General features: G+C 41.5%; 1 protein-coding gene across 3 annotated transcripts in view; it reads left to right on the plus strand.

Annotated features, from left to right (window-relative positions):
- Positions 1 to 27,934, plus strand: part of RFX6 (regulatory factor X6) — a 60,346-nt gene that overhangs the window by 10,942 nt on the left and 21,470 nt on the right. For all 3 annotated transcript variants that reach the window (XM_019479671.2, XM_014597384.3, XM_019479672.2), the window contains exons 5-10: positions 7,380 to 7,457; positions 10,710 to 10,737; positions 16,503 to 16,610; positions 20,980 to 21,057; positions 21,155 to 21,268; positions 26,486 to 26,535. In XM_019479671.2, coding sequence (XP_019335216.1) covers positions 7,380 to 7,457; positions 10,710 to 10,737; positions 16,503 to 16,610; positions 20,980 to 21,057; positions 21,155 to 21,268; positions 26,486 to 26,535 — 456 coding nt within the window. The remainder of the gene's footprint in view (positions 1 to 7,379; positions 7,458 to 10,709; positions 10,738 to 16,502; positions 16,611 to 20,979; positions 21,058 to 21,154; positions 21,269 to 26,485; positions 26,536 to 27,934) is intronic.

Here is a 27,934-nt window from a genome sequence, read left to right on the forward strand (position 1 = left end):
TTCAGATAGTCCTGTCAAATAAAAAGTGGCATCCAGTAATGCAGTAAATAATTGTGCTTAAATGCATGTGTAGACATTGATGTCAGGATTAGTTTACTCCAGCTCTAATTTAGTCAGAGTATATTCAGTCTCATTAACTGCATGTGTAGACACACCCATTGATGACCAGCCTTCCTGAACCCTAATTACACCTGCTGGAGAACACTTATACCCATGAGTGGTTCTAGTAAAGTCATTGGGAACACTCATGTGAATAACTAACTGTTTAACAACGAAGATGAATGCATCATCATTTGGCTCTGAGTGACTTCAGGGACTATTGGTATCCCATGTTGTAATATAGATATTTCTGTGCAGGACTTAGCTGAGTTGTTATGACTGGGAACAGTCACTTGCTAGCAGTCAAACTCTTTTAATAGTATTTCACAAGATGGAAATATTTTCTAATATATAGGATTAACAGTGACAGGATCGGAGGGCCTACTTGAGCCATCAAAACTAGTTCAGTGTGTCTTGGGCAAACTTTTGTCCAAAGAGCCCTAGAAATTTTTCACTTTAGCCCCTCACAGACAGCACAACCACAAACCACCATATGAAAACAAAACCAAAATACCCGATAGGGGTCACAAGTGAAAAGCAGGGAAGACAAAGGCATCATTGCTGCCCTGCTACTATAATGGCAGACAGGGGTGACTGGTGCCTCCTGAGTCTGGGGGGGCACAATTTGTGGGTGGGCCTGGGGGCGGGCCAAAAGCCCCATGTCCACTCCTATATTTCTGTGCCATGGCTTGGTGTCCCCCCCCACCAATATGCCGCTGGCCCACGTGGCAAAAAAACTGCTCAACAACTTACCATGCAGTAAAATTAAGCTGGTCTAAATGCATATGTAGACATACCCAGTTTGTCTCTAAGGTGCCACTTTCCTACCTTCCACCTGTTTTAGACTAACTCAGCTTCCCAGGAGCATGTCCTAATCAGCAGACTATAGCATAGGCATTTTCATCTGTTGAAGTTAGGCATGGATAGTTATGACAGCAGTAGTCATGTACCATAAACATAAAGGTTCCTATAGGCAGAGAGCAGAAACCAGGGCTCCGCCCCTCCAGGGGAGTGTAGTAACTACAGAGGCTACAAGGCTCCCTCTTGCTTGCTTTCAGTTACACTTGTACATTTTATTTTAGATGTTTATTGGTTAACAAAACAGAAATAAGCCTGACAGAGACTGGAATGCAGGACACCCCTCTTCCAAAGCAGTGGCTTAGCCCCTAGGCTACGATGGCATGCTTGTTCACTTTCTGGTACTATGACTCTTGCATGCTTGGCTTTCTAGTACCCTGACTTCAGGAGTGGGTCCAGTCAGCATGGGCATGGGGGGTGGGAATGCAGGGGTGCAGTTGCACCCCTATTCCCATTCCACAGTGTAGCACAGTGAACTATATGGAAAATGTGCTGGTGGTTCCTCTTCCCCATGGCTCTGGATAGCTCAGACCATGGTAGATGATGGGAGTGAGAGCTCCTCGGCCACTTGAGGACATTCAGAGGGCTGGATAAGAAGCAGGCTCAGGAAGATGTCACCTGCACACAGTGGCTACTGCTGTTTCTGGCTGATCTGGGGGCAGGGGATGCCCCAGGGCCACTCCAGTTGCTTAAGATCCAGGCTTGGCTGGGGGCAGTGGTGGCAGTGGGCTGCTCCCCCTTTCTGTGCCTGATCCCTGTGCAGCCCCGCTCCTCCCCCATCAGGTGTCCCCTATCAGCCCAGGAGCAGGGGCAAGAAGGGGGAACCAACCATTCCTGCTGCTGTCCCAAACCAAGTCCAGCACTCCATGCAGCTACTCCCCTCAGCTCCTTGCTGGAGCAGGGCAGGAATTACCCTAGGGCAGCCCAAAGGCTGCTAGAGTGAGCCAGGAGCAGCTGTGAGGCTCCTGCAGTCCCCAGGTCACCTAGGGATGGCAACAGTGGCAGACAAGGTCCCCCTTCCTGCACTGGCTCCCTGTCTGTTTCCTCCCAGCTGTTGCTTTGCCAGCCTGGGTGCCCCAGCTGTACCTCACTCCCCTGCTTCTCTATGGTCTGAGCTCAGTTCCTGCTGTCCAGACTCTCAGGCATCCCTGGTTGTAGTGCAGTCTGCTGGCATGTCTTCCAAGTCAAGCCTAAGCACCATGTACCTAATGAAGCAGCTCAACTTGAAGGCAGTAGTGGTGTGGTGTGGATCAAGGTGGTAGGGGCTGAGAGCTGGGGTAGAGAGGGGGGCAGAGATGCAGTCAGGGGATTACAGGGGGATACAGCCACCCCTGTAGTGCTGGCCCCGTATATCATACCCCACTTGTCAAAAGTCCTAGATCTACATACGCTTCAACACTTTCTCTGTGTAGACCACCTGCTCACCTCAACCTGAATCAGCTGCCACTGACATCTCTCTGTTGAATGTACAAAGACCATAGGTGCTTAACCCGATCACACTGAAACATCTTTCTGAGTGAGGAGCCTAGTACAGTGGTGCTGTAGTGCTGCGGTATAAGCATTTACGAAATGTCTTTAAATTGTGTCTCAAGTCTTCACCAAAACCAAGATGTTTTTGCAATATATTTTGGCTGAGGATAGATTGCCTTTTTGGCTGAAATTTCATTCAGTTGAAAATGTTCTACTATTTTTCTGTTTTGGCCACCCTGATTTTTCCATGTTGCTCAATGGGGAGAGTCCCTAGCTAGATCCCAGCAAGATGAGAATGGGTCCAGTACAGAAAAGGCTTCAGACCACAGTTTCTGATTAGGATTTAGTAGGCTGTAAATTCTTTGGGGCGGGGACTGCATTACCCTGTATGTGTGGGCAATTCTGAGCATATTGTACCTGTTACCATAATTCAAATAATATCGAATAATCATGGTCTGTGAATCACGTGTAGCAGCTATTCAGGAAAATGTACATACTGTGTAGAGTATATACACAAGTGATTGTGTTTGAGCTCAAGTTACATTTTAATTTCTTTGTAGACTTTGATCAATGTTAAATCTTAGCTTTTATCCATCATGTCTGAAAGCTATTATCTTATTTATTAGGAGTGATTTAGTGGGTTAATAAAACTGATATGGCAGCTGGCCTCATGATAACAAGTTATTGCAAGTCCCTGAACAGCTTAATCCTATCATTTCCTTATCAGCCATCATTTGTGTCAGTGTATGCTAAAATCAGGGCTACTACTTGCAGAGAAACATATGTTACAGCACACCTATGAAATTAAAAATGGAGAGCAGCTTAGTAGTTTCTTTTCAAAGGTTCTGTTGAGAAAACTGAGATTAAGCTCTTCACCATTTCAGACTGTTTTTTATTTATAATAATACATACTATAAACTTGTACAATTCTATGTAATGGGATGAAGGCTGTAATAAAGGTGTGGTGTCAATGACAGCATGTAGTAGTGAATCTGTTAGGCATCTAGGCAGATAACTATAGCTTTGCCCTGTCTTTTATATAATATATGCTACATATAATGTAAAAAGTCTTCTGAGTTTAAAAAATTGCTGACAGTAATTTTGTATCTCGTGTGTAAAGTTGGGATGATTCCTTACCGCTATAAAGCTTATCCTGGAGAAGGAGATTAAATAGAGAACTTATTCCTTTGGAACAAATCTAACATTTACTTAAAATAGATCTTCTCTAGCTAATAAAAATGTCACTGCATAAAGTCTGATATCTTGTGACCTTCCTGGATTAGGGGCAGGTACTGTGCCTCCCTTTGGATACCTGGGAATCTCCTCTTTCCAGTGATATACAGCTGCTATTTCAGGCCTTAAGAGGTCACAAGATATTAGATCTCAAATCTGTCACTGAGGAGTGCCTTTTTTGGGCCACTGGCCAGGATAATTTTGAGGAGTGGGAATTTCACCTTTGTGGGAGCAGAAGGTACATGTTTATAGGAGAGTTTAAAGTTCTGGTAAGAGTTTGAAATTGCTGAGAGATATGGCAGGTTAAACTAAGACCTGGGCAATTGATTTAGTGATATCACAATGCAAATGAACAGGTCACAGGTGGATATATTATAACGTATGTAATATTTTTAAATGGTAATAATAGTTGTCTATGGATTTTATTTCAGTGTACAACTGTTGACTTTTAAAGTTTATCAATTAATATTTTTCAGAACTTATTCTCACATATTTCAGTCACTTGTAACTCATATCTCATCTGAAACAGTTCCAGTTTGATGAAAGAGAAATGTCTGTGGCTCAGACTGAAAAAAATCCATATGAATTTTGAAAAATATAAACTGTGTTCAGATTTAGTGATTTGATCCAGACCCAGGTCTTTAATACTGCGTATGTGGAACACAGTAAGAGAAAAAAATGTCACTTCTTTCCATGAGAGAGATCATATGCTACAGAAAACCACATGGCATTTCATGATAGGTCCTTTTGGATCCTAAACCCAAAGGCCTTGCTGTTATTTTACTTTTTAGCTCTATCTTATAGAGCAAAAAAATGAAAGACTGATCCAAACAGGTAGCCATACTTGTAGGCTATGTTAATACATCTTTAAAAATGGCTTATGTCACATCAGGCAGAAAGCAGGGTAGATTTGCACCTTATCAATTAACTCAGTGATGTATAGCATAAACTTTTGGACTCCCAAGCTCACTTCATCATATGCGGTCTTATCATAATCATGTCATATCACCATTCATCAAGCTAGCATATACATGGCAAAGAAACACGTGCTGTACTGGGTTAGAACCTAAATTATCTTGTAGAACATGAAAGTTTGGTATAGGCATGCTGTCCTTTTGCATGTTAGGAGTTTCTGTAGCACCTTAGGGAGCAAGACTTTCACATGTAACTTTGTCTGTTTCAATGCTTTCGTGCTTGAATTGGTGGCATCAGGTTCAATAGAGAGTTTTACAATAGTATTTCTTGTGTCCAGTCCTTTTGTTGCATGAAGAAATGATAGCTGGAGTCTAATACACTGACTTGAAAGGTCACTTCTTTTCTTGGAAGGATTCTGTTTAAAAAACCCTATGATGCTATAACATTAGGATCTGTAATAATGAGATGCTGGATCAATACCATGCCTCTCTTCTTCCTCAGTATTATGCTTCATGTTACTTTTTATTTCATACTTCAGAAGCGACTTACTATGAAAACTTAAAGGTATCTTGTCACTAAGCTGGGGGTATCTGAGTAAATAAAATTCCATAATATTGGTATGATAGTAATCAATCATATGAGTGCATGTGAAGGAGATGTTTCCATAAGCTTAAGATTGATTTAGACCTCTGTAAGATACAAGAGGACAGGCAATATAAGATATATGGATTTATGGAGTATGGACTCCAGGCCTATTTTAGTGAGACTCCAGACTGTATCAGGATCAGTGATACTAGTGAATGAGAGAGAAGCAGTTGAGTTATTTCTACCTGATCTATGAATGTGAGGCATAGTATCTACTTTTCACGCTCATCCAGAATCAAGGCCATTTAATCAAGAGATGTGTTATACCAGCCTTCCTGCCAGTGTATGATTATTTGCAAGTATTTCAGCCACTCAGATTTTAAATGTGCTAAATGATTGGACTAACCATACTTAGATTTATTCCTTCCTTACACCATCTTTTCTGCCCTTCAGGGATCTTGCAACTGACCATGCAACAATACCCCTTAGGCTTTTCTCCCACCCCATTTCCCTTTCCTCTAGGTAGTTCCTTCCCTATTGGGCATTTTAAAAATTCAGTGATGAAGGGTTTAATAGAGAAAGGTTGTAAACCAAATGGTAACTTCTGGAGGAAAGATGCTGTATAAATGTAAGGTATTATCCTTTATAGATGAGGAAATGATGTTGATGTAAGTGACACTAATGGGTCATTTTGAAATCCATTACTACTTTTATTGTTTATACCTGAAATTTACAAGTAGCAATTTCAGAGCAAATTTACTTATTTAAGCTAAAGTAACTCCATTGAGTTCAAAGGAGTCATACTGATATAATTTAGGCATTCTCTATACACAAAGTTGTGCCAGTTTAAATAAAGAGGCAATTTTAACTCAAAGCAGTTTAATCAGTGCAATGTTGTGTTTTTTGGGACCTGTACACCAATATAAAACAAGTAGTGATTTACTGAAAAGAGTTTCTGAGCACATATAGTTAGGTCAGGGCACAAAGTCTAGACAAAGCATTAAAGGAGAACCCAGCCACTGTGGCAATTCAGAGATAGCACTGCTACATATGGGAGAGAAGGTTAGCCAGGGCTGGGTTGGGAGTGGTGGTAGGGATGTGGGGGAGGTGAGGGGTGCAAGCACCATAGTTGTTTCAAGATTGTCTCCAAGATAAAATGATCATAAACTACTTAGGACTTTGTAGGAATTCAGATAGGACTGTGATGAGCATGATATAAAGGCCTAAAGATGGATCAACCCAACACCTTAACCATCGCCTGGAAGCAAACTGAAAGCCTGTGAAAGCTATGGAGCAGCAGTGAAATAAGTTCCTAGAAAGAGAAGTTTTCAACTATGTCCTTGTAAAAGAAAAAAAGTAGTTTAGAGTCAAGAAAGTCTGCAGCTTTGCTCTAGGGATAGAAATTTTACATAAACTGGTACAAGTGATCAGAAATTAGTTCAATTATGTAGCACAACAGAAGTTCAGTGCACATAAACTGCTTTCAAAATGGCTGAAACAAGTTTAAGATAAACCTGGATGGATACAGTGTCAGACTTGGGCGGATACAGTGTCAACTGATTTAGGTTAAATCATTTTATTGAACTTCAATTTACCTTAGAGTCCCCCAGCATCCCAGATGCTTTGCACTTGCCCCACAATCCCACCTCCTGGAGGGACTAGACTTGGTGCAAGCTGTCTGTTCCTGCCCAGTAGGGAAGTGTGCTCTACTGCCCCCTGGCTTCTGGCCTGGGCCACTGAAGGCATGTGGCTGCGCTTCCAGAATCAAAAGTGAATGTCTGTCCACTTGCCTATTAGTGTAATCTACACAGCATAGACTAACCTGCGAAGATTGAATTGATTTAGCCTCTGGCTTTTTGACTGTCTGTATTTAGCCTTGGTGTTTGAGCCAAGTATTGGCCATATTCAACATAATAGCAAAATCCTTCCTGCTGTCAATGAAGCAGCATTTGGCTGTAAGACAAGAACAAAAAGGCCAACTTTAATTAAAAGGCAGTGTAAAGAAAGATTTCTCCTATTTGTCTATTTGCCTATATATTTCAGGCATCATTTGATAGTTTTATTTGCTGAGTTCCCCAATACTTTGTCTCCGTTCTCAACAAGTCACAAATCTTATTGTGGCCAAATGAAAGCACGCTCAATTTTGGCATCAATTTATTTCCTTTTAGACTTTTATGGGTGTCCCCCAAAAGCATAAGTAGTCCTTTTATTTTTTGCAGGTATCATTATTATGGAATTGGCATTAAGGAAAGCAGTGCCTATTACCACTCTGTGTATTCTGGAAAAGGCTTGACAAGGTACAGTAACATAACTTTTGAGATAAAGTCTCTGTCATTGTATTCTGGAATGTGTTTAGTGTTTATCTAAGCATCATCTCCTTTATCCATCTACATTCACAGAGCACCTATCACTGTTTTGTCTAGACACCAGTAGTTCTGTATACTGTTGGATTTAGTACTCCTGACTTCAGAAAATATTTTACTCTCCAAATTCCAGGATTAATTTTTTTGATGCAATGAGCAGTCCCCAGCTGGTCAGTGTGGCTCCATTTAAATCAGAGTGGCTTTACACTAACTGGCAATCTGGCCCTTTAATCTTAAAGCAGCAAACTTCAATAAAACAAGCATATTAGAAAGTGCGTCTTCTCATTTCCTCACCCAGTACAGATGAACATTGTGAAGTGCCGGGGGAATGGTGTGAAGCTGGCACCTGTGGGCAGGAGGGAGGGCTCACTGTAGATTAATATTTACTGGTTCTTTTACCGGAAAATACCAGTTTAAACCTAAACCAGGAAGCTCTAATTATATTTATTTAAGGGACAGCTAGCAAGATCAATACATTACGATAGCTGCATGTTGGTTTACCAAAGATTAATAGTTCATAAAACAAATGTCTTTGTTCACATATGGCTTGAATGATGACTTTCATTGTCAATGACAGTATACAGACAGGTTTGGGATTCTGAGAAAGGAAAAGAATAAGTGAGTTTATATATAGAAAATTCGGCAACAGGGCAGCTTTTAGTTATGACCAAGAAACAGGGCAAGCAAAAAAAGTTGAGGTTAATGTGGTCATTGTATTGAGAAAAGAGAGCTTGCTGTTGGCAATACTCTGTATATAAAAATCTGAATCTGCCATTTCATTATCCAGCATTTATCAAAGGCTATGGATGTGTTGGTGGCACACAGGTCAATGAGCTTCTTTTACAATACAGAACTATTGCAAACAAATCACTTATTTAACTGACTGAAAGACAAGGAGCTTAACAAAGGGAGGCATCTCACTAGTGGTTCTATCTCAGTCAGTACCACATACCATTTGGTTCAGGTCAGTGTCCTGGCCAACTTCTATGAGGTTAAGTGGAATTAATACAAAAGTATCCAGGGTCAGATTTTTAAAGGAACTTAAATACATAAAGATGCAGATTGACATTTATTGCCACTTACTAGGCTCCTGGATACCACCAATTTCAATAAGAATTGGGCTACTACACACTTCAAAGAATTCCTGCTTGCATCTATAGGCACCGACAGCTTACACGACAAAGGGCACGGTGGCACCTAACTTCTGTACGTCTTGCAATCCAGTGTAAATTACAATTACAGTTACACGGTAGGCACACAGCTTACCCAAACAACATGTTGGGAGAGTTAGGATGCACAGAAGCCAGCAGGCTTTGTTGGTGACTACCTAAGTTAGCCAGTAGAAAAAGCTGAGAAAAAGGGTGGAGGCTAAGTTTCTATTTGGTATTCTCAGCTGTCAACCATCTCCTGGGGAGTGTTTGGGGGGAGGGAAGGAGAAACCTGTTTTCAAATCCCTACTGTTCCTGATCTGGAGAAGAAACTCAAATGCTAGTTTTCCACAACCAAGGAAAAGTGGTCTAAGCAGCTGGGTGGCAGTAGGACGAGGGTAGTTGGATGTGTGCCTCTGTCCCTCTCGGCCCCAGAAGAAACTTAAGTCACCTTGGAGACTTCGGTCTCAGAACGTTAACTACCAGTAGCAATAGGCAGCAGCTGAGCAGAAGCTCTAAAGATCTCCATTGGACTTAAGCCACGCTATTTAGTACCCTGACCATACCTGGCAGTGGCACCCTCAAGCAAGCTACACAGTTCTGGGTAGGCTGCTTCCTAAACCAGAAAGAATGGCACTTGTTGCAGAATAGTTCTGCTTTTGGAGGATGTCTAACTATAGCAGCACAGCATGCTTGAGGGCATGTCAGTATGTAGCCAGAGATGCCTAGCTGCCAACTTAAACGTCAAAAGTTCCTTTGTAAATTTATCCCTTAGGCCTTTAATAATAAGCCTCCCATCCTTCAGAGAAGAAAGTGTAGCCCGTTCCTACTAATTACACAGGCAGCAGTATGGGAAGAGCTTTTGAATGGGGCTCTAGAGGAGCTCTATCAGCAAAGGCTGCCTGGCTTGTCTGGAATCAGGCTGTCCCCATGCTGCTCTATCCAAAATACATACCTTGTAGTCAGTGAGTCTGTTTGTACCCTCCCTTTATTCTTGGTGCTTGAATGTCAGGAGTCAACACCTTCTAATTATGCCTCTGAGCCATTCTTTTCTCCTGGGTCTGACCTGTGTGGGCAGAATGCCTTTGGCCACCTCTGCTGTGCTGTTAAAGCTCTACTCCTTGTTAATAGGGCACAAATCAGAAACATGAAACCACAATATTGTCCGTAACAATTTTAAGGGTTCATATTGCCAGCGTAATCTTATCACTTGGCAGCTAAAATAAGGGAGAAATGCCAATAATTAAACAAGTCATAACAACATTGTTTTCATCGTTGAATTGATCCTTATAAAACCAGGGATTCCTTAGGTTATCATTTCTAATTAAAATGTTATGTTTTGTATTTACTGCACCTATGGCTGGCTTCAAAAACCAGTAAGGTCAATGGGAGTCTTTTCATTGACTTTTATGGGCATTGGATATGGTCATTAGTATAATACAATAATAACTGAACTATTAAGTATTCCTTGTAGTTATTAATGAAATGCCTCCATCAGAAGTACATCCTAAACACAATGAAACTGTTCTGCATGTACAGAAAGCAGGCCATTTCTGGCAATCATTAATCTATGGGGGTTTTTTCATTCACCTCAAAAGGGAAATATTGAATACTCCTTCCCCTTTCCCTAGCTTCCTCCCCCTCTCCCTCCCCCTCCCCCCCAGTCTAAATCTACTTCAACCATTATAAAATATTCTAGATTCCAGCTAAATATATCATTAACTTGCTTCTGTGCTGCCTATTTGATTCTGTGAGGTTACCCAGGTTTACAAATGAGACAGAATCTTGACCTTGTACATTCATGCTTATTCACTGTCCTAAATCCTTCACTTCTAAAAAATGTCTACCCTGGCTTTAGTGTTATTTGCATGTTTTTGGGAACTTACAGAAGTAATAACATTTTTTAAAAACCTAATTCTTTAGACATATTTATTTTGGAGGCTCCTGATTGTTATTGTTCTAGATGATGCATTACATTTTTTGAAATAACTGTTATGTTCTTTTTTAATGAAGCAATAACATTCATTTATTTCCAAAGGTTTTCTGGAAGCAAATTGAAAAATGAGGTAAGCACTGTGCCCTGATTCCTTTCACCTCGAAACTGTTTATTCACAGTAATGCTATTGGGTAGAGTTTTTCAATACCAGTTTCTTTGAAAATTGTAACAGCCCTATATTATCTACTACTTTTACTGAGGCTAAGTGCATATTACATTATTACAGGAATAGAGGATATATAGAAGTGGAAGGGAACTCCTAGGTCATCGAGTCTAGTTTTCTGTTACTGTAGGCACCCACATCATATAATCCCCTTCATAAGGCTATTCCATCTTAAAAATTTGCAATAATGGCTACAAAAACCTACTATTGGAAAGCTACTTCAGCATGTCACTAACTTTTTAGAAACCTTCTTCTTCTTCTAATTTCCAGCATAAGTGTATACATGGACAGTTTATCTCACTTGTTCTTAGGTTTGAATTGTCTGATAGATTAAATAGCTCTATCCCTCTGTTGTGTTTACCTCTCTGCTATATTTATAGAGACCAGTTATATCCCCTCTCCATCTTTGTCTTTTAAGGTTGAACAAGACAGTTTTTTATAGTATTCTCATAAGATAGGCTTTCCATTTCCCTAATCACCCTTGTAGCCCTTCGCTGCACCTATTCCATTTTGGATACGTCATTCGTGAATGAATGAGATTATTAGAACTGTACTTAGTATTCCAGATGAGAGTTTACCAGTGCTTGTTCAATGGCTTTATTTTTTCCCTCTGCTTCTGGAAATACTTGGTCTGAGACATTCTAAGATCATATTTGCGTTTTTCTGTAACTCTGACATCTCATAGTTATATTTTGATTGACAGGTACCAGGTCATCTTCTTCTGCCTTATCCAGCTGATGAGTTCCCAGACTATAGCAGAAATTCTTGTTATTAGTCACTACATGCCTGACCTTGAATTTTGTATTGTTAAATTTAAACCCATTTCTTTTGGTCAATTTTTAAAGGTCACTCGGTTCTTCTTGAATGATATTCCACTCTACCACCATACAAGTGTTGCCTCTCACCTTTGTGTCACCAACAACTTTCATTAGCAGGCTCCTGCTTCTTGAGCCACAGTTATTAATAAAAGTATAAATTAATATTTGTCCAAAGCCTGATTCTTGAGACTCTTTATTAGCAGTAAACAGCCTTTAGCTCATCAGTTTCCCTTTCATTACAGCCCACTGTCATCTCTTCTTACCTACCTAATAATTCTTGCACTAATCCCCATCTTCTCCAATTTAACTAATACTTTCTCTATGATACCATATCTTTACTAAAGTCCACATAAATGAGGTCTACTGCCTTTTCTTTGTCTAGTAATCATTTATCTTATTGAAGAAAGATATTAGAGTGGTCAGTCCTTGATAAATGCATGTTGCATTTTAGCCCATTTGCCCTTTACCTCCATGTCTTTATTCTTTCCTTCAAAATTTGTTCTAAAGCCCTTGCTTTAATTGCATACAGTTGAAGGCAGACTAATGAGCCTGTAGTTACTCAGCTCATCTCTTTTCCCTTTTCTTAAATGTAATATAGGTATATTTTACAGGTAGTACAGCTACTATTTTCCAGTTACACCTTGCAATACCCAGCTTAATAGTTTTACTAAAAATTCTAGCTTTTAGACTTGCAATATCGTGTGCCAATTCTTTCAGAATTCTGGGAGGGGGATTATTGGGTCACCCTGACCTGAATACATTAAGCTTTTTGAAATTTTTTTCCACCTTGGACACAGTAATTTCCACAGGTCCTCATTCCTATTAGACATCCTACCTTTGCCAGTACAGCATCTTTGGCTTGATTGACAGCTAAACCCAATGAAGTATGCCCAGTACTGGCAAGAAGAGACTTTTCAACATAAGAGTGGTGTAGTCTGACTCTCTGTTGTGTGGGACTGTGCAGGCTGGTTTAGAAGCAAGAATTAAGCAGGGTCTTATCCAATTGGTGTAAGTGAAAAATAGGCAACATTCTTTCCATTAAAGTAAATGGATAATATGCTTGAATTCCTGTTCACTACCCTGAAAATATGTTCAAGTAGTTATTCCAGAAATGATTTATCTTGATTTCTTGAGGAGGAACTCCCATTAGCAACTCAAACATCAACAGATTTTAAAGAATTTGTCAATGAAATTTTAGTGAATATTTATTGCTGGTATGTTTTATCACATTTCTAGTATTTTTCTGTATGTGAAGATATTAGCAAATTATTTTATCTAAATCAGTTAATGTGACATTAGAGACTGCATGGTTAATTAGGCAGGTAATATTGCTGTAATTATCTTAATGTTAAATAGCCATTAGAAACAGATGGTATTAAAATGAAAGGGCAGGTGGCAGTGGGTTAAGATATCAAACCTAGCACTGAGCCACAGTCATATAAGCCCATTAGCAGAGTAAAATGTTGCAAATATTCTACTCTTTAAAAGAAAGCCTTTTAAATGAACTAATTTCTTTTAATAAAAGCTTTTAATACATTTAATGGACAATTGCATAATGAAGTCATATAGATTGCTTCTGTTATCAATAAAAAAACCTCCTGATGCTGAAAGGCAATTGTAGATCTGCAGAAATACTGACTCAAACCTGTATTTAACCATCTAATGTTTAGGTCAATACGGTATTTACATTTCTATCATTTCTTTCATTTCTCTCTTTACCTGTGGTTGAATACATTGATGCAGGCAAGGTGCTGTTTAAGTAACATACATTTTTCATTCCTAGCTCTCTATTTTGGTTTGTTTTCAAATGGCAGTGAACTGTTCATTAAAATCTGATTATGAGATAGCTCACATACACAGCCTCAAAAATGGATCAGCAATATCAGGTTTAACATTTCAATTTTTTAAAGGGGAACATGAATGATAAACAATGATCAGCTGCAGTTCCTGTTTTCTAAACTCAGCATTTGAAACTACTTAATTTAAAACTGACCTCCAACTGGTGAGATCTTATCAGCGGACACAACAAAACCTCTTTTTCTTAATTCCTTTTACCACACCAGCTCAACTTGCTAATATACTAAGGTGAGATTCACCCTACACAGTGTTCATCTACACATGCGCTTTAATGCACAGTAACCTATTTTACTATGCATTAAAGTGTAGCGTAAAAAAAGTGCTGTTACACTTATGCTCAATAAAATAGGCTACTGTGCATTAAGCATCACCTAAAAAATGTGTGCTTGCACTACTGCACATTAGGGCAGCCTAATGTACATTCATTTAGTACCTATCATTGGAGGTACTACATTTAATGCACATTAAGAAAAGCGCATTCATGCACGGGTAGACGTGCCCACAGAGGGCTAGAACAAGGCCAGCTACCACTTAAGCTCTCAAACTAAAATGTAAATGTACTTTCCTAGTGGACAGTAGTATAACTAGGAGTGAGCAAATAAAGCAGCATCCCCAAGCACCAATTCAGAGGGGGCAAATAAATCCTGCCTCATCCAGAATTAGTAGGCTTCTTAGGGTGAAAGTCTTCTCAGTTCAAAAGGTCTGTACAAGGCTGTGTGCGCTGCTATGCCTGTCTAAGAGGATTAGGTGAGATTGAAATGGAATGCTGAGCCTCGGCCAGTCTGCCCAGAGGTGATATATGGGAGCCAACATGATTCATCAAGGAAGGATGACATGTATTATGTTAATTTATTTTGACAGTTGTAGTTTCATCTTAATTGTAGTTGTTCATACTGCATTACTAAGTTTAATGCAGTGTAAATAGTAAAAGTAAGAAAGCCTTAGAAATGTTATACATGGTGCTACTGTTCAAATTTTGCTGGAAGTAAGCTGATGCAGCCAGAATCGCATGAGAATTATAAAATGAGCAACCTAAAGAAGTGTGGATTTGTCATGTCCTATTGTACACTCAGTAAAGTAGGGCTGTTATTGTTTCTTGATATGCACCTACTGTCTCTTCACACTAGAATGGCTAATATGAAAGTTCAGGGTTACAATTTTAATAAACTTTTCTCTCTATATATAGCCTGCACTTGTGCTGAGCTTTTTAGTCCTCACAAATTCAGCAGGCTTAAAGGTAGGCTACTACTTAAGTGGAAAACAATGGGGAAAAAGCTGGTGAAGGGAGCATTTTTTCTCTGATTGGGTGCATCTACGTAAGATGTTTACTGCACAGTTGACCAATTAACTGCACAGTAAACATGTCAGCATCTACATGTACCTCCCTATTAGGGCACATGAAAATAATAAACTCTGCAGCAGGATAGGACTTGTAAATACAAGTCCTACCCTGCTGCAGTGTTTTTTCATGCACAGCAGTACATGTGTAGATGCTGCCCTGGCTGGCTGAGGCACAGGGTGCCTCAGCTCAGGACTAACCCGTGGGGCCTCACCCCAGGCAGCTGTTCCACAGCATGTGGAGATGGTGGAGTAGTTAGCCTGGGCTGGCTGCTTTCCCATCTCCATTTGCCACTCCACAGCTGGCTGAGGTGTAGTGTGCCTCAGTGTGGGGGCTGCCTTCCAGCTAGCCCTGCATTGAGGCTCCCTGTGTTCCACCCAACACCCCGTCCCTCCCTACAGCACATGGAGCCTGGTCAGAGCAGCCCTCGGCTGGCGGGCTGACCCCCTGGGTCACCTGCCAGCCTGGACTGTTCCAACCGGGCTTCATGTGATGCACACAAATAAACTCTGGAGCAATTTGCTCCACAGTTTTGTGCTCCCGGGTGCACATTCAAATGGTGTGTCTGAGAGCAAAATACTCTGGAGGAATAAGCTCCAAAATTTTTTGGTCTTCATTAATTGCATGTATAGACATGCCTAGTCAGTACTAAGTAGTGCCACAACCAGCTTACTTTGAGGCACTGAAGTATTCCTAAGAATACCATCCTTATGGGTTACCTGTAGGCACCTAGCTCTGTTTGGAAGAGGGGAATGACCATAGTGTTCTAACCAAATTCCAGCTTGGCTAATGATAATTTGCCTACCTATATTGCCTTGGTATTTTAGTTGAACAAATTATTTTTCACCTCTTGCTCCAAGGTTCAGTCCTGGAGGCTTTACTTAGGCAGAGCTCCTATTGTCTAGGAGCTTCAGTTCTAAGCTTAGGAGTTATTTCATAGTATTGCTGCAGACCAGTAATAATCTGTGGCTAACTCCGCCTGGATAACTCAATCTTCAGCAGGGATCAAACCAATAAACTGTTTTTTTTGGACTAATCTAGAACTCTGTCTGCTATATGAAAGTAGCAGAGCTCTCCGAGCTAATTTGCTTTATGGAAGGAAATGAATGGGAATCACCTGTGTACAAGTCAGACTATTCTGGGGACCTTTATAAATACATGGGAACCTATTTCCATCATAAGCCTCTTTGGTGTATCTGGACACTTACTGCAGTGAATGTGTTATTGTATTAAAAGTTTCTAAAAAGTCTCTTCTAGAAACCATGGGTCTAAAACAGCACTGTGAAAAGTCAGCAGAGTTTGTATTTAGGATAAATTTGGCCCAATATCATTGCCTGCTCTTACAGAGTTCTGTGCCTGTAAATCTTGAGTCAGTTCTTTGAAGCCAGCAGAAGTTCATGAAGTCAGTGGAGTTAAGTCCAGGTTTGTACCATTTTGTAAACAGAATTTGGGGAACTAAAGATGAACACGTGTTTAAGTCCTTACTATTCTAGGACCAAGGTTCAATAAGAATCAATATTATGAATGGATTACTTTCAAACTTAAATATTTTGGAATTTTTGAGTCTTGCTAGGTAAAACATCAGTTTAGTATTAATAATTGTTTTAGTAGTGGGGCACATATCTAATTTTTTTCCTTGTATTTTTTTTATACTCTAGGGTGGCTTCACTCGAAAGTATTCTCTTAGTTCCAAAACGGGAACTCTCCTTCCAGAATTCCCCAGTGCTCAACACTTTGTGCTTCAAGGGTGCATTTCTAAAGACAAGGTAAAATGTGAGATGCCTCTTTCTTGACTTACAAACCAAAACTTGTCAGCGAACTTTCCTTCCATATCTCAGCCTTTGAGACATCATAGTATTGACATGAAAGAGTCACAAATGTCCATAATCAAACATAGGTGACTGATTTATAGAAGGGGCAAACCTTTACTAATGCCGATTAACTGGCTCTCCAGTGGAAAGGTGGTTGAATTATTTACCTATTAACTCATCTAGTATTTTACAAACTGATGGTATGTAGGAAGGGGAGGGCAAAACAAACAAATAGTTAAGAGCTGTATTCATTCCAAATGCCTTTGTATTTTAAAGTAAATTTTCTACTGATTAGATTGGAGCAAGAAATAATTGGGTGAATTTTATCTTTTCTTCCCTCCTCCCATCTTCATCAATGGTCTATGAACAGATCACAAAATTTTGAGCATATGGATTACTTGAAGTTATTCACTAATTTCCTTATCAAATACTTCTTAGCCAGGATTCTATTTGTATTTCACTGTTTTAATTTTATGTACAATTGTAGTATGGACAATTTGTTCAGTTCTATATGTCATCCTAGTAGGAAACAAGAACAATGCCTTAGAACTTATGTAACTGACTAGCACAAAAGAAATGGTAAATTATGTATTTTACCAGTCAGTACTGTGTTACTCTGATCCACATTTGCTCTGTGAACTGTTCAATTAGCAGTTTTGCTGATGTAAACCACTAGTCATCATCATATGTACGTGTAAGTTTTACGTGTTCCACAGGAGATATGCATCTTTTACAACTCCAAACTTCAGAGGTTAACTCCCTAGATCCAGTTGTAAAATCTGGAAATTGACAGTTAAATCCCCTGAGGTAGCCAAAATGGTAGCTACCATTGTGATATTGGGGCAAGGGGTAACTGAAAGCTACTGACCTGCTCTTCCAGTACCTATTACCTTATTCATCTTCTCAGAAGTTATAGCTACTGGGCTTATGTCTACTTCTTCAGGAGGTGTAAAAAGAGTACAGACTATGGAAAACCTTGTGTTATGAATAGCTATCAACAAGAAGCTCTAGATAGTGCACAACAACAGTGATATTGGTTCTGAACAAAACCTACAAATTATGCTACATAGTGGGTGCATCTACATGAGACTCTGACTGTGCAGTAGCCTAATAATACTGCATAGTAGCATGCCACAGCACAGACAGTGCTAATATGCTACTGCACAGTATTATTAGGTTACTGCTCAGTAGCATCACTTAAAAGATGTATGCTGGTGCTACTGTGCAGTATCTCTGTTTACTGTATTTTTATTTAGTACTTGTTATACAAGCGCTAAATAAATGCAAAATAACCACTGTACAGTAGCATCTCATGTAGATGCATCCAATGATAGGTACCAGTTACAGAAACATTATCCACTAACTATATATGACTTTCTTACATCTCTCATTTGTTACAGGGTACTCCTGTAACATAAATGTCTGAGGGCAGCTGGAGGTATCTGGCAAAACAAGTCTACTGGCCTTGTCCTCCTGTCTGCAGTTGCTGTCTTAGATAATTCTCATGGTTCCAAAAAACAGGCTCTTTTTGGATAAACAAAAGTATATTCTGCATTTTAGAAATGATAGTGGGAACATAGCTTAGTTTAAGTTAAAGCAGAACTTTCTTATGTAGATAATCTCTGTTGTGGTTGAAAAAAGATTGAGTACAGCATGGTTGAGACACTGTAGATCAGGGGTGGGCAATTATTTTGGGCAGAGGGCCCCTTACTGAATTTTGGCAAGCTGTCGAGGGTCGCATGGGTAGCCCCACCCTTTGACAGGTGTCCCGCCCACTGGTTGCCACCTTGGGACCAGAAGTCCTGCCCCTAACCTCTGACCTTTGCCACTGGAAGTCCCTCCCCTTGCCCCTGGAAGTACTCCTTTGGGGAAGAGGGTTTGCCATTTTAGGGGAATAAAAAACAAATTACATACTAAAAATCAAACACCCATAATAATATATTTTAATTTAATTCAAAAATATATTTTGTCCTGATTTGTGTGTGCTTGTGCTATATATACAGAAGTGATTGCATATGGGGGTTGTAGGGATGTGTGGATGTGTGTGTGTGTGGGTATGGGAGCCATGTAGTGCAGAGTGGCCAGTGGGTGGGTGGGCAGGAAAGTGAGGAAAGCAGCGGGGGGGAAGTGGTAGCAAGTGGGAGCGCAGGGCCTGCACCAGTGTCCTGGGGCCAGCACTAGTACAGCCCAGAGTGGGGCGGTAGGAGCATGGGGTGTGGGCTGGCAGGGGTCTGTAGAGCTGGGCTGGGCTGCACCAGCAGGGAGAGGAGGGAACTGACCCGCTCCATAGAGCCTCTGCCAGCTAGGACCCTGCACTCCTGCTGCCCTGCTCTGGGCCCTGCCAGCGCTGGCCCCGGGACACCAGTATGAGCCCTGTGCTCCCACCTGGCTGCTGCTGGCTCCTGTGCACCCACTCACTCCCAGTGCCCCTGTCCCAGCCCTGTGGTACAGGTGGGGACAAGCACACAGCCCCAACCCCATGCACCCCATGCTTTTCCATCTGGACTGAGCAGTAGCGGCGAGGATAGTGCTTAGCACAGGGGAAAAGCGCACTCCCCCCATTGCCAGACAATGCCCATGCAGGGCTGTCCTGCCTCTCCTCTGTGTCACCATCACCCTGTGGGGCAGCGGTGGCAACAGAGAGCAGGCACAGGCAGCCCTGCATGAGCTCTGAGTGGCTTCAGCACAGGGCACCGGCAGTGGGAGGGGGAGCAGCCGCTTTTCCCCCACGTTGAGCACCAGTTCATTCCCCGCTGCTGCTGCTAGCCTGGGCCTCGCGCCAGCTCTGAGTCACCCGTCAGGGCTGAGGTGTGGCAGCAGCAGCAGGGCATGAACTGCTCAATGCAAAGGAAAGCAGCCCTCCTGCTTGCCACCGTAAGGCAGTGTTTTCTGCTGCTGCCCGCCCAGAGCTTGCGCCGCGCTAGGCTGCAGTGCGGCTGCTTCACCACCACAGGCAACTGGTAGGGGGTGTATGTTCCCCCCTGAAGGGGGCAGTGCCCCCCAATGGCCGACACTGATGCTGTTGGTAGGGTTGGTGCCCCCCCTGAGAGGGCCGCTGCCATCTGCAGCTTCTGCAGGTGCCCCCCCAGATTCTGGAGGCACCAGTCACTCATGCTCACCACCGCATCTGTGCTGCCCAGCTGCTGCTCCACATGGCCACTGCTGTACAGATATAGTTTCATTGATGTACCACAGTATAATTCTTGGAAAGAAATATTTCATTCAGCTGCAGAACTGTGAAAATATCCAGAATGTAGCTCAAATGATTTCTAATGAGGATGAAGAAATTTGAGTGGAGGACCTGGAAAAGCAAATGTCAACTGTGGGAGTTACAATTAAAAAAGGATGATATTTTTTCTGAAAATTGATTTTTTATTTACTTAATAGTTTTCAAAAGGTCTACAAATAATTAATTAACATGTTGAATTCATTAACATGTTATTGTGCAACACTTTCAAAGTCAATAGTGTTTCACACAAGGAACTATGTATTAGAACTCATTATACATTTTCTGACAGTCTAAAGTATAACCTGTTTCATACAAAAGTGGGCTGTGGTTCACTGGAAACATTTGCTAACCTTAGCAAGCTTTCTAGGAGCCTGGACCATCAACCAAATTTTGCCCAGTGTCTAAGTTTTTTTCTTTTTGAAAATGTTTTGCAGATGAACAACTTTACTGACATGTGATCTCATTTTTCTAGACATGTAGACAATTTCTATTGTCAATTATTTCTCTGCAGTCCCATTAATATAAAAAAGCATTACACTTGAGATGAATCAGTTTATTGAGATGAAAGAAAATTTCTGGTTTAAAGCTTTGCTCTTGTAAGGTGATGATTAAACTTTGACCAAATGACTGACAGCTTTTTTTCTCATTTGTCCAACCAGATGATGTTTCAAAACACTCATAGACGCCTATAGCAGCCTAATGATTAACCTGCACTGCCCTTAGTGATTAATCCTATCTTTAAAAATGTCCATGTACTTCACCAACTGACTTGGTAGAAGTAACATCTTTCTGTCCATGCAATAGCTCTGTATGCATTTTCAAAATATACTCAGTGATGCACCTGCACTTCTGATAATAGGAAGGGGCCCTGGAAATGTTGATAAAGTATTAGATATGAATGTTCAATGTATTGTTATTTCCTAAGAGCTATGGCCACAATATGTATATTTGTGTCATACATTTTCATTTCTTTTATACTACAAATGTTGTGTTCTGTACTTAAGCACTAGCAAAAGAAAGCAGAAATCTGTTTTGTTATAATACTAAAGGGGAAGAGGGACAGATTCTGTTTAATCTTTCTTCCTTCCAAAACAGGTAGATACCCTTATCATGATGTATAAAACACACTGTCAGTGTGTCCTTGACAATGCAATTAATGGGAACTTTGAAGAGGTAAGTCTGTTTACACACACATTCTTGGTTATATATGAATAGGTAGCAGAAAAGGCACTGCTTATGCACAACCAATGTTTTGGTTTCCTTTCCATAGATTCAGCATTTTTTGTTACATTTTTGGCAAGGAATGCCAGACCACCTTCTGCCTCTGCTTGAAAATCCTATCATCATTGACATCTTCTGTGTCTGTGACTCAATACTCTACAAGGTGAGCTAGGCATTCAGTTATATGGATAACCTCTGCCATCTCACTGCTTGTATCCAGGTAAAATGTAATACAGAAGTTAGAACAAGAGAAGTCCTGGGACTTGACTGTCTTCTCCACACAGCATTGATGCTATAAATGTTATTTGCATAAAACCAGTGTAAGTGAAAACAGAATTCCCTAATCAACAGAATTTCTGTTCCCTAATCAGCCACAATTTTTGTCACACACAAGGTCAAATCCTGAGCTTCTCACTCATGTTTTACTGAAGAAAATTCCCCTTATGGATCCAACACCCACAATGAAGATTAGGCCTGGATAAAGATGAGGTCTTGCCTATGCACAAAATAGTTACAACTAATACCAATATCAAAAGCCCTTTTCCCAGTACAGCTTATGTTGTTCTACAAGATGTTGTTCAAGATTCTTAACTAGAATGGTAAAAAACCTCTTTTGCCAGCATCACCTGGCTTTCTATCAGGGGCTTTTTTCTGATATAATAACCATGGCAACACACGACTCTAAGGGACCCTCTGGGAGAGTGAGTCCAGTTGCCTGCTGTCACAAGCTCTATGCTGTATAATCTCCTTAATAAATTGATCCACCTGCACCAGCTACATTTTTTTTTCTGGTGCTATTCTGATTGGAAGGTCAACCAGCCTAATTGTGGCAAACCTTGTGGCACAGGCCTGGTCTGACTCTTCTCTTGTGAAAGTAGGGGTACCTGTAGAGGTAGAGTGGAAGTGCACCAATACATTGGTCTGATATCAGATCGGCACCCATATAAAGAAAATTGCCGGCATCGGAAATTGGCTTTTTTTGCCTGATGTGGCTGATAGATGCTTTTGTGCAGCCACAGTACAGCACATAGGCAGTAAGGAACACAGCCCGGCAGCTTGGATAGCTGTGTCCATCTGGTAAGTCTGTTGTGGTGGAAGGGGAGGAGGGAGGAGAAGGGGATAAGGGGCAAATAGAGGACCCCGTGATGAGAGAGGGAATGGGGCTGGAGCAGTGGCAGGTGCTGTCCAGTGGGGGTGGGATGGGGTGCGGGATGGAGTCACGGTTCATCCGGGGGTCACAGGGAGAGGGGGCAGCTCCTGCTGCTATGCACACCCTGGGAAGGCATGGAGGGGGCATGTGCCTCTAGATCTGTGCACAAAGCAGGGCGGGCTGCTGCTATGGGCTGGAGCACAGCCCCAGCCCCAGCCCACAGAAGCAGCCCGCCCCACCCTGCACACAGATCCGAGGTCACATGCCCCCTATGCCCTTCTGGGGTATGTGCAGCAACAGTAGCCACCCTCCCTCCCCATGCTCTGCAACGAGCCGTGGCTCCATCCCATGCTCTGCCCTGGCTGGGAAGTGCATGCCCCTGCCCCTGCCCCAGCCCCACTCCCTCACCACAGGAGTCTTGATCTGCCCTCCCCATGCGTATGCCCTCCCCTTCTACCACGACAGACTTACCAGCCGGACGCTGCTCTTCAAGCTGCCAGGCTGCCCATTGGAAATCAGATCAGTATTGGCCAATATGCCCCCTTAAAAATTGGCTATCAGTATCACCCCCATAAATCTCTATCAGTGCACCCTTACTATAGATATAGGCACAGTAGTATGCTAAGGAACTCTCACTACTGCATAGTATGGAGTGGTGTTTCCACCCTCGTGGCTATACTGATGCATCTATTTTGGTAAAAGAGTTCCCTTTCTAACTGAAAAACTGAATCACTGTAAAAACTGTGTAAACCAGGCTACAGTAGGGATCTTAGACTTTGGCATCTAATCTCTCTCTGTTTAACTTTACCATTCATGAAAAAGAAATAGGAGCAATCAGGGGATGCCACGTTCAGGTGGGTGTGTTGGATTCCTTAGAAAAATCTGATCCGTAAGTAATGAAAGTCTTTGAAGGACTTGGAGTTCCACAGGAGACACCATACAAATATGAAAGGATTATTGCAATCTTCCTGATAAGTTTCACAGATCCACATAGATTACATGAAAGAGCAACTGGCAAGTCAGAAAACCAAACTGATGTGTGAACAGAGGTGGGGGGCGTTACTTAACACTACATATTTTTCTGGAACTATTTGTATTTCTTTACTGAAATCAAGAAAAATATCCACCAAAGGAAAATGTATTTCACAAAGGCATTACAAGCAGTAAAGAGAGTAGATATTATTAGATTCAATATGTAGTACGAAAATAGTATAAAGATATGAATTACTCCTCTTTGACTATTTCCACTGCCTTATCTCCTTATGTGCCTGGGATTTATACTGGGTTTTCATATTACAAATGTACGGTACAAAATCTACATACACACTTGTTATGAATAAAGATAATATCTATGTCAAAGGGGTAAAATGCCACAAAGTACAGAATTAGAACCCTGAAATAATAAAATTGCCCACAACTTAATCAAATTAAAGAATTCAGTATTTCTTCTGTGTCACTTTCCTTTAGGTCTTGTTTCTAAAAATTCAAAACATTCTTGACATATTTATCAAAAAATTGGGCATTTTAGTGGGTTACCAATAATAATGATCACAATAGTCAGAACAAACGTATTTATATTATATGAACTGTATAAGAATGTTGGTCTTGACATAGACTTTCCTTTTTGCCAAAAAGACAATTGAAGGGGTTGGAATCCAGTGGAATCTCTCAAGAGTTTTTTCACATCTCTGTGAATGAGTTACAGGACCTGCACCAAATGCTGAAAACTCTCCAGGATATATGGGCAGGAGAAGAAGAGGTGGCTCGATTGCTGAGGATACTAATCAACAGACATCTGGGTTTCCTGTTCTCTGTGAAAAAGCATATAAAAATGCAGCTTTTCTCCTTTAAAGGAGAAAAATGCGGATTTCCCCCTTTAAATGAGAAAACTGCAGGAAACCATGGGTTTTCTCTTGCAGACTGGCAGCCTGCAAGGAGCTGCTTGGGGCTGGGGAGAGTGTGGGGGAGGATAATTGGAGGCAGGGGTCACCACATACACAGGCAGTTACCATGAAGCAGCTGACCTGTGGTAAATCTCCTTTTACCTGCCAGTAGCTTGTTCATGTGCTCATGCCCCTCAGCTCAGATCATACTGTATTTATGCACCTAACTTCCACTGATTTCCACATCTCTCAAGCAGGGTCCATACCTGACAGGGTGCTGCGAAGACAAACACATTGAAGAGAATGAAATGCTCCAATACCCTGATATTGGGGACCTAAAATATTTAGAAGGGAGAGTCACGGTTTTGTGCTGTGAGGGAAACTTTTGCCCCCAAAAGTTTACTGTCTAAATAGACCAAGAAGACAATGACTTGGAGAAAGATAAGTATCTCTATTATAGCAAGGCACAGCAGCTGGCTTAAGGTCACATCAAAAGTTTCTGATATATTCAGAAATTCAATCCAGCACTCCAGACCAGTCAGCCTCAGCTCAGTCCCAGGAGAAATCATGGAGCAGGTCCTCAAAGAATCCATTTCTAAGCACTTGGAGGAGAAGAAGGTGATTAGGAACAGTCAGCATGGATTTACTAGGGGCAAGTCATGCCTGACCAACCTGATTGTCTTCTATGTATGACTGGCTCTATGGATGCAGGGAAAGGAGTGGACATAATATAGCTTGACTTAAACAAGGCATTTCCTACAACATTCTTGTAAGCAAGCTAAGGAAAAGTCTGGGTTGGATGAATGGACTGTCAGGTGGATAGAAAGCTGGCTGAATTGTCAGGCTCAAGGAGTAGTAATCAATGACTCGATGTCTAGCTGGCAGTTGGTATCAAGTGGAGTGTCCCAGCTTCGGTCCTGGAGCTGGTTTTGTTCAATATCTTCATTAACAATCTGAACGATGGGATGGATTGCACACTCAGCAAGTTTGCGGATCACACAAAGCTGGGAGGTGTAGTAGATATGCTGGAGGGTAGGACTAGGATTCAGAGTGACCTAAACAAATTGGAGGATTGGGCCAAAAAAAACCTCATGAGGTTCAGCAAGAACAACTGCAAAGTCCTGCACTTAAGATGGAAGAACTCCATGCACCGCTACAGCCTGGGGACTGACTGGCTCAGCAGCGGCTCTGCAGAAAAGGACCTGGGGGTTACAGTGAGCAATAAGCTGAATATAAGTCAGCAGTGTGCCCTTGTTGCCAAGAAGGCTAACAATATACTGGGCTGCATTAGTAGGAGTTTTGTCAGCAGACTGAGAGAAGTAATTATTCCCCTCTGGTGGAGGGGAATTATTCAGCACTGGTGAGGCCATATCTGAAATATTGTGTCCAGTTTTGGGGGCCGCATATAGAAAGGATGTGGATAAGTTGGAGAAAGTCCAGGGGAGAGCAATGAAAATGTTTAGTGGGCTGGGGCACATGGCTTGTGAGGAGAGACTGAGGGAACTGGGTTTATTTAGTTTAGAGAAGAGAAGACTGAGGGGGGATTTGATTGCAGCCTTTAACTACCTGAAGGATGGCTTCAAAGAGGATGGAGCTAGACTGATCTCAGTGGTGGCAGATGATAGAACGAGGAGCAATGGTCTCAAGTTGCAGCAAGGGAGGTTTAGGCTGGATATTAGGAAAAACGTTCTTACTAGGAGGATGGTGAAGCACGGGAACAAGTCACCTAGAGAGGTGGTGGAATTTCCATCCTTGGAAGTTTTTAAGGCTTGGCTTGATAAAGCCCTGGCTGGAATGATCTAGTTGGAGATGGTCCTGCTTTGTGGAGGGGGTGGGGGGGGACTAAATGACCTCCTGAGGTCCGTTCCAACCCTAATTTTCTATAATTCTATGATAATCCATTCAACCTTGTACTATCAACTTTTTTGTCCAGTTGTCACAGAATTATTGGGCTGGCTCTGTTTAACAGTCACAACTCATTCCATTATGATAAGTTCTTGTTTCACAAAATACAAAGTGAAAGGATTTTGGAGAAGTTTTGAGATAGACCTCTATCAAATAGTGTTTTTCCTATTCAGACAACAAGCGGAATATAAGAAATTTTACTGAATTAACATATCCCTAACAATGAAGAATGTGAAAAGACACTGCTATTTATGTCTGTTTCTTTTCTTCTTTATCTAGGTTTTTCTTTTCTCAAGAAGCATGGGGAAAACTTCAAAGGGATGTAAATGGGAAAGATTTTTAGGACTTTAGAATGGAAGTGAAATTTCCCAGGACTTAAATTCCTTTCTCAATATGTTGAAAAGGGAAGTGTAATAAAATGTATTATATTATCTTGTTCAAGGTCCTTACAGATGTACTTATTCCTGCAACAATGCAAGAAATGCCAGAAAGGTAAGTACTTGGAAGTTTATACTAATGCTATATTAATTACTAGGAGGTAAAATGTTCCAAAAAAGCTTTGGAGGCAGCAGATGATGAGTTGATAGTATATACTTTTTTACACTCACCTCATTAATTGTCTATACATTTCTAAAATGGAACCATGCATGCAAGTAGTCTGAACTGATGGAGTCTGTAAAACTGAAATAGACCTATGTGGAAAGTTTTTCCAAAATATTTTAAATTCTGGATGTACTGGGTAGTTGCCCTCTCCTCCTATGACTTGATATTCACATTACATTTGTAATTAAATGAGACAATGAGTATAATCTTTTTTATTATTTCCATTTTTGGGGCCCAGCTGATCAAATTCTAGCTTTCTGAATTCAGTGGCACTCTTCTCCTGACTGAAAACTAATTACATGGATAAAGATTGCGGGATAAGGCCTGTGGTTGCTATTAACACCTTAGAATAGATCTTAGGGAGTAATGAGGGGGAGAGCTCTTACAACCTGTATTCAATGTGACCATTTCTAGCAGCATCTTTGCCAATTTAAATTACAGCAGCTGAGAATCTGTTCTCATTTACTCAAGATACCCCTGTCCCAGGAGTTACCTATGGCATCTGGCTGAAAGGGGAGTTCTCATATAGCAGCTGTAGCTTTTTTCCCATTAACCCAGGGGTTGTCTACTAGGGGTACATGTTACCTTACGGGTACTTGGACTGATCCTAGGGGGTACGCATGAGTGTGCAGGGATGGAGTGCCACTGCTTCGCAAGAGCAGGGCCAAGGTGAGGTGAGGGCAGTGGCATCCCTCTGTGGGGCAGGGAAGCTCGCATGTGGTGGTGACTGCTGCCGCACACCAGCCCGGTGAGCTTCCCTACCCTGCAGAGGGACACCGCTGCCCTCACCCCAGCCCAGTGAGGTTCCCCGCCCTGCCCTGGCCCTGCTCCTGGGAGGCGGCAATGCTCCATCCCCGCCCGCCCACCCGCACACTGTCCCCGCCTCCCCGCTCAGTGTCCGGCCACACACCACCCCCTCACCCTCCATGCTCGGTGTCCACCCACCGGGGTTACTTAGACTAAAAAAGCTTGAATACCCCTACATTAGCTGAATAGCTAATGTAGCCAGTTTAGGAAGAAAATCCATTCCTTTAAGAGAAACCCTCCAGACAGGAGTATTGAGTGAACTTGGACATGAAAGGAAGAGAATGAAGGGAGTAGGTATAAAAGTAAGTAGGTTACAGAACAGATCTTTGTGGATAAAGGAGACTGAAAGTGTTCTTTTATTTGGAGAGAGACTGATTTTTCCCTAGTGAGATTTCTGTATCAAAATCATGGCTATAATATCAAAGCACCTTTCCAGCAATTCATTATGAATGGGACTGGTATCTGTCATGTGTGAATCCTC

The sequence above is a fragment of the Alligator mississippiensis genome, chromosome 1, assembly GCF_030867095.1.
Source record: "Alligator mississippiensis isolate rAllMis1 chromosome 1, rAllMis1, whole genome shotgun sequence".
Lineage (NCBI taxonomy): Eukaryota > Metazoa > Chordata > Crocodylia > Alligatoridae > Alligator > Alligator mississippiensis.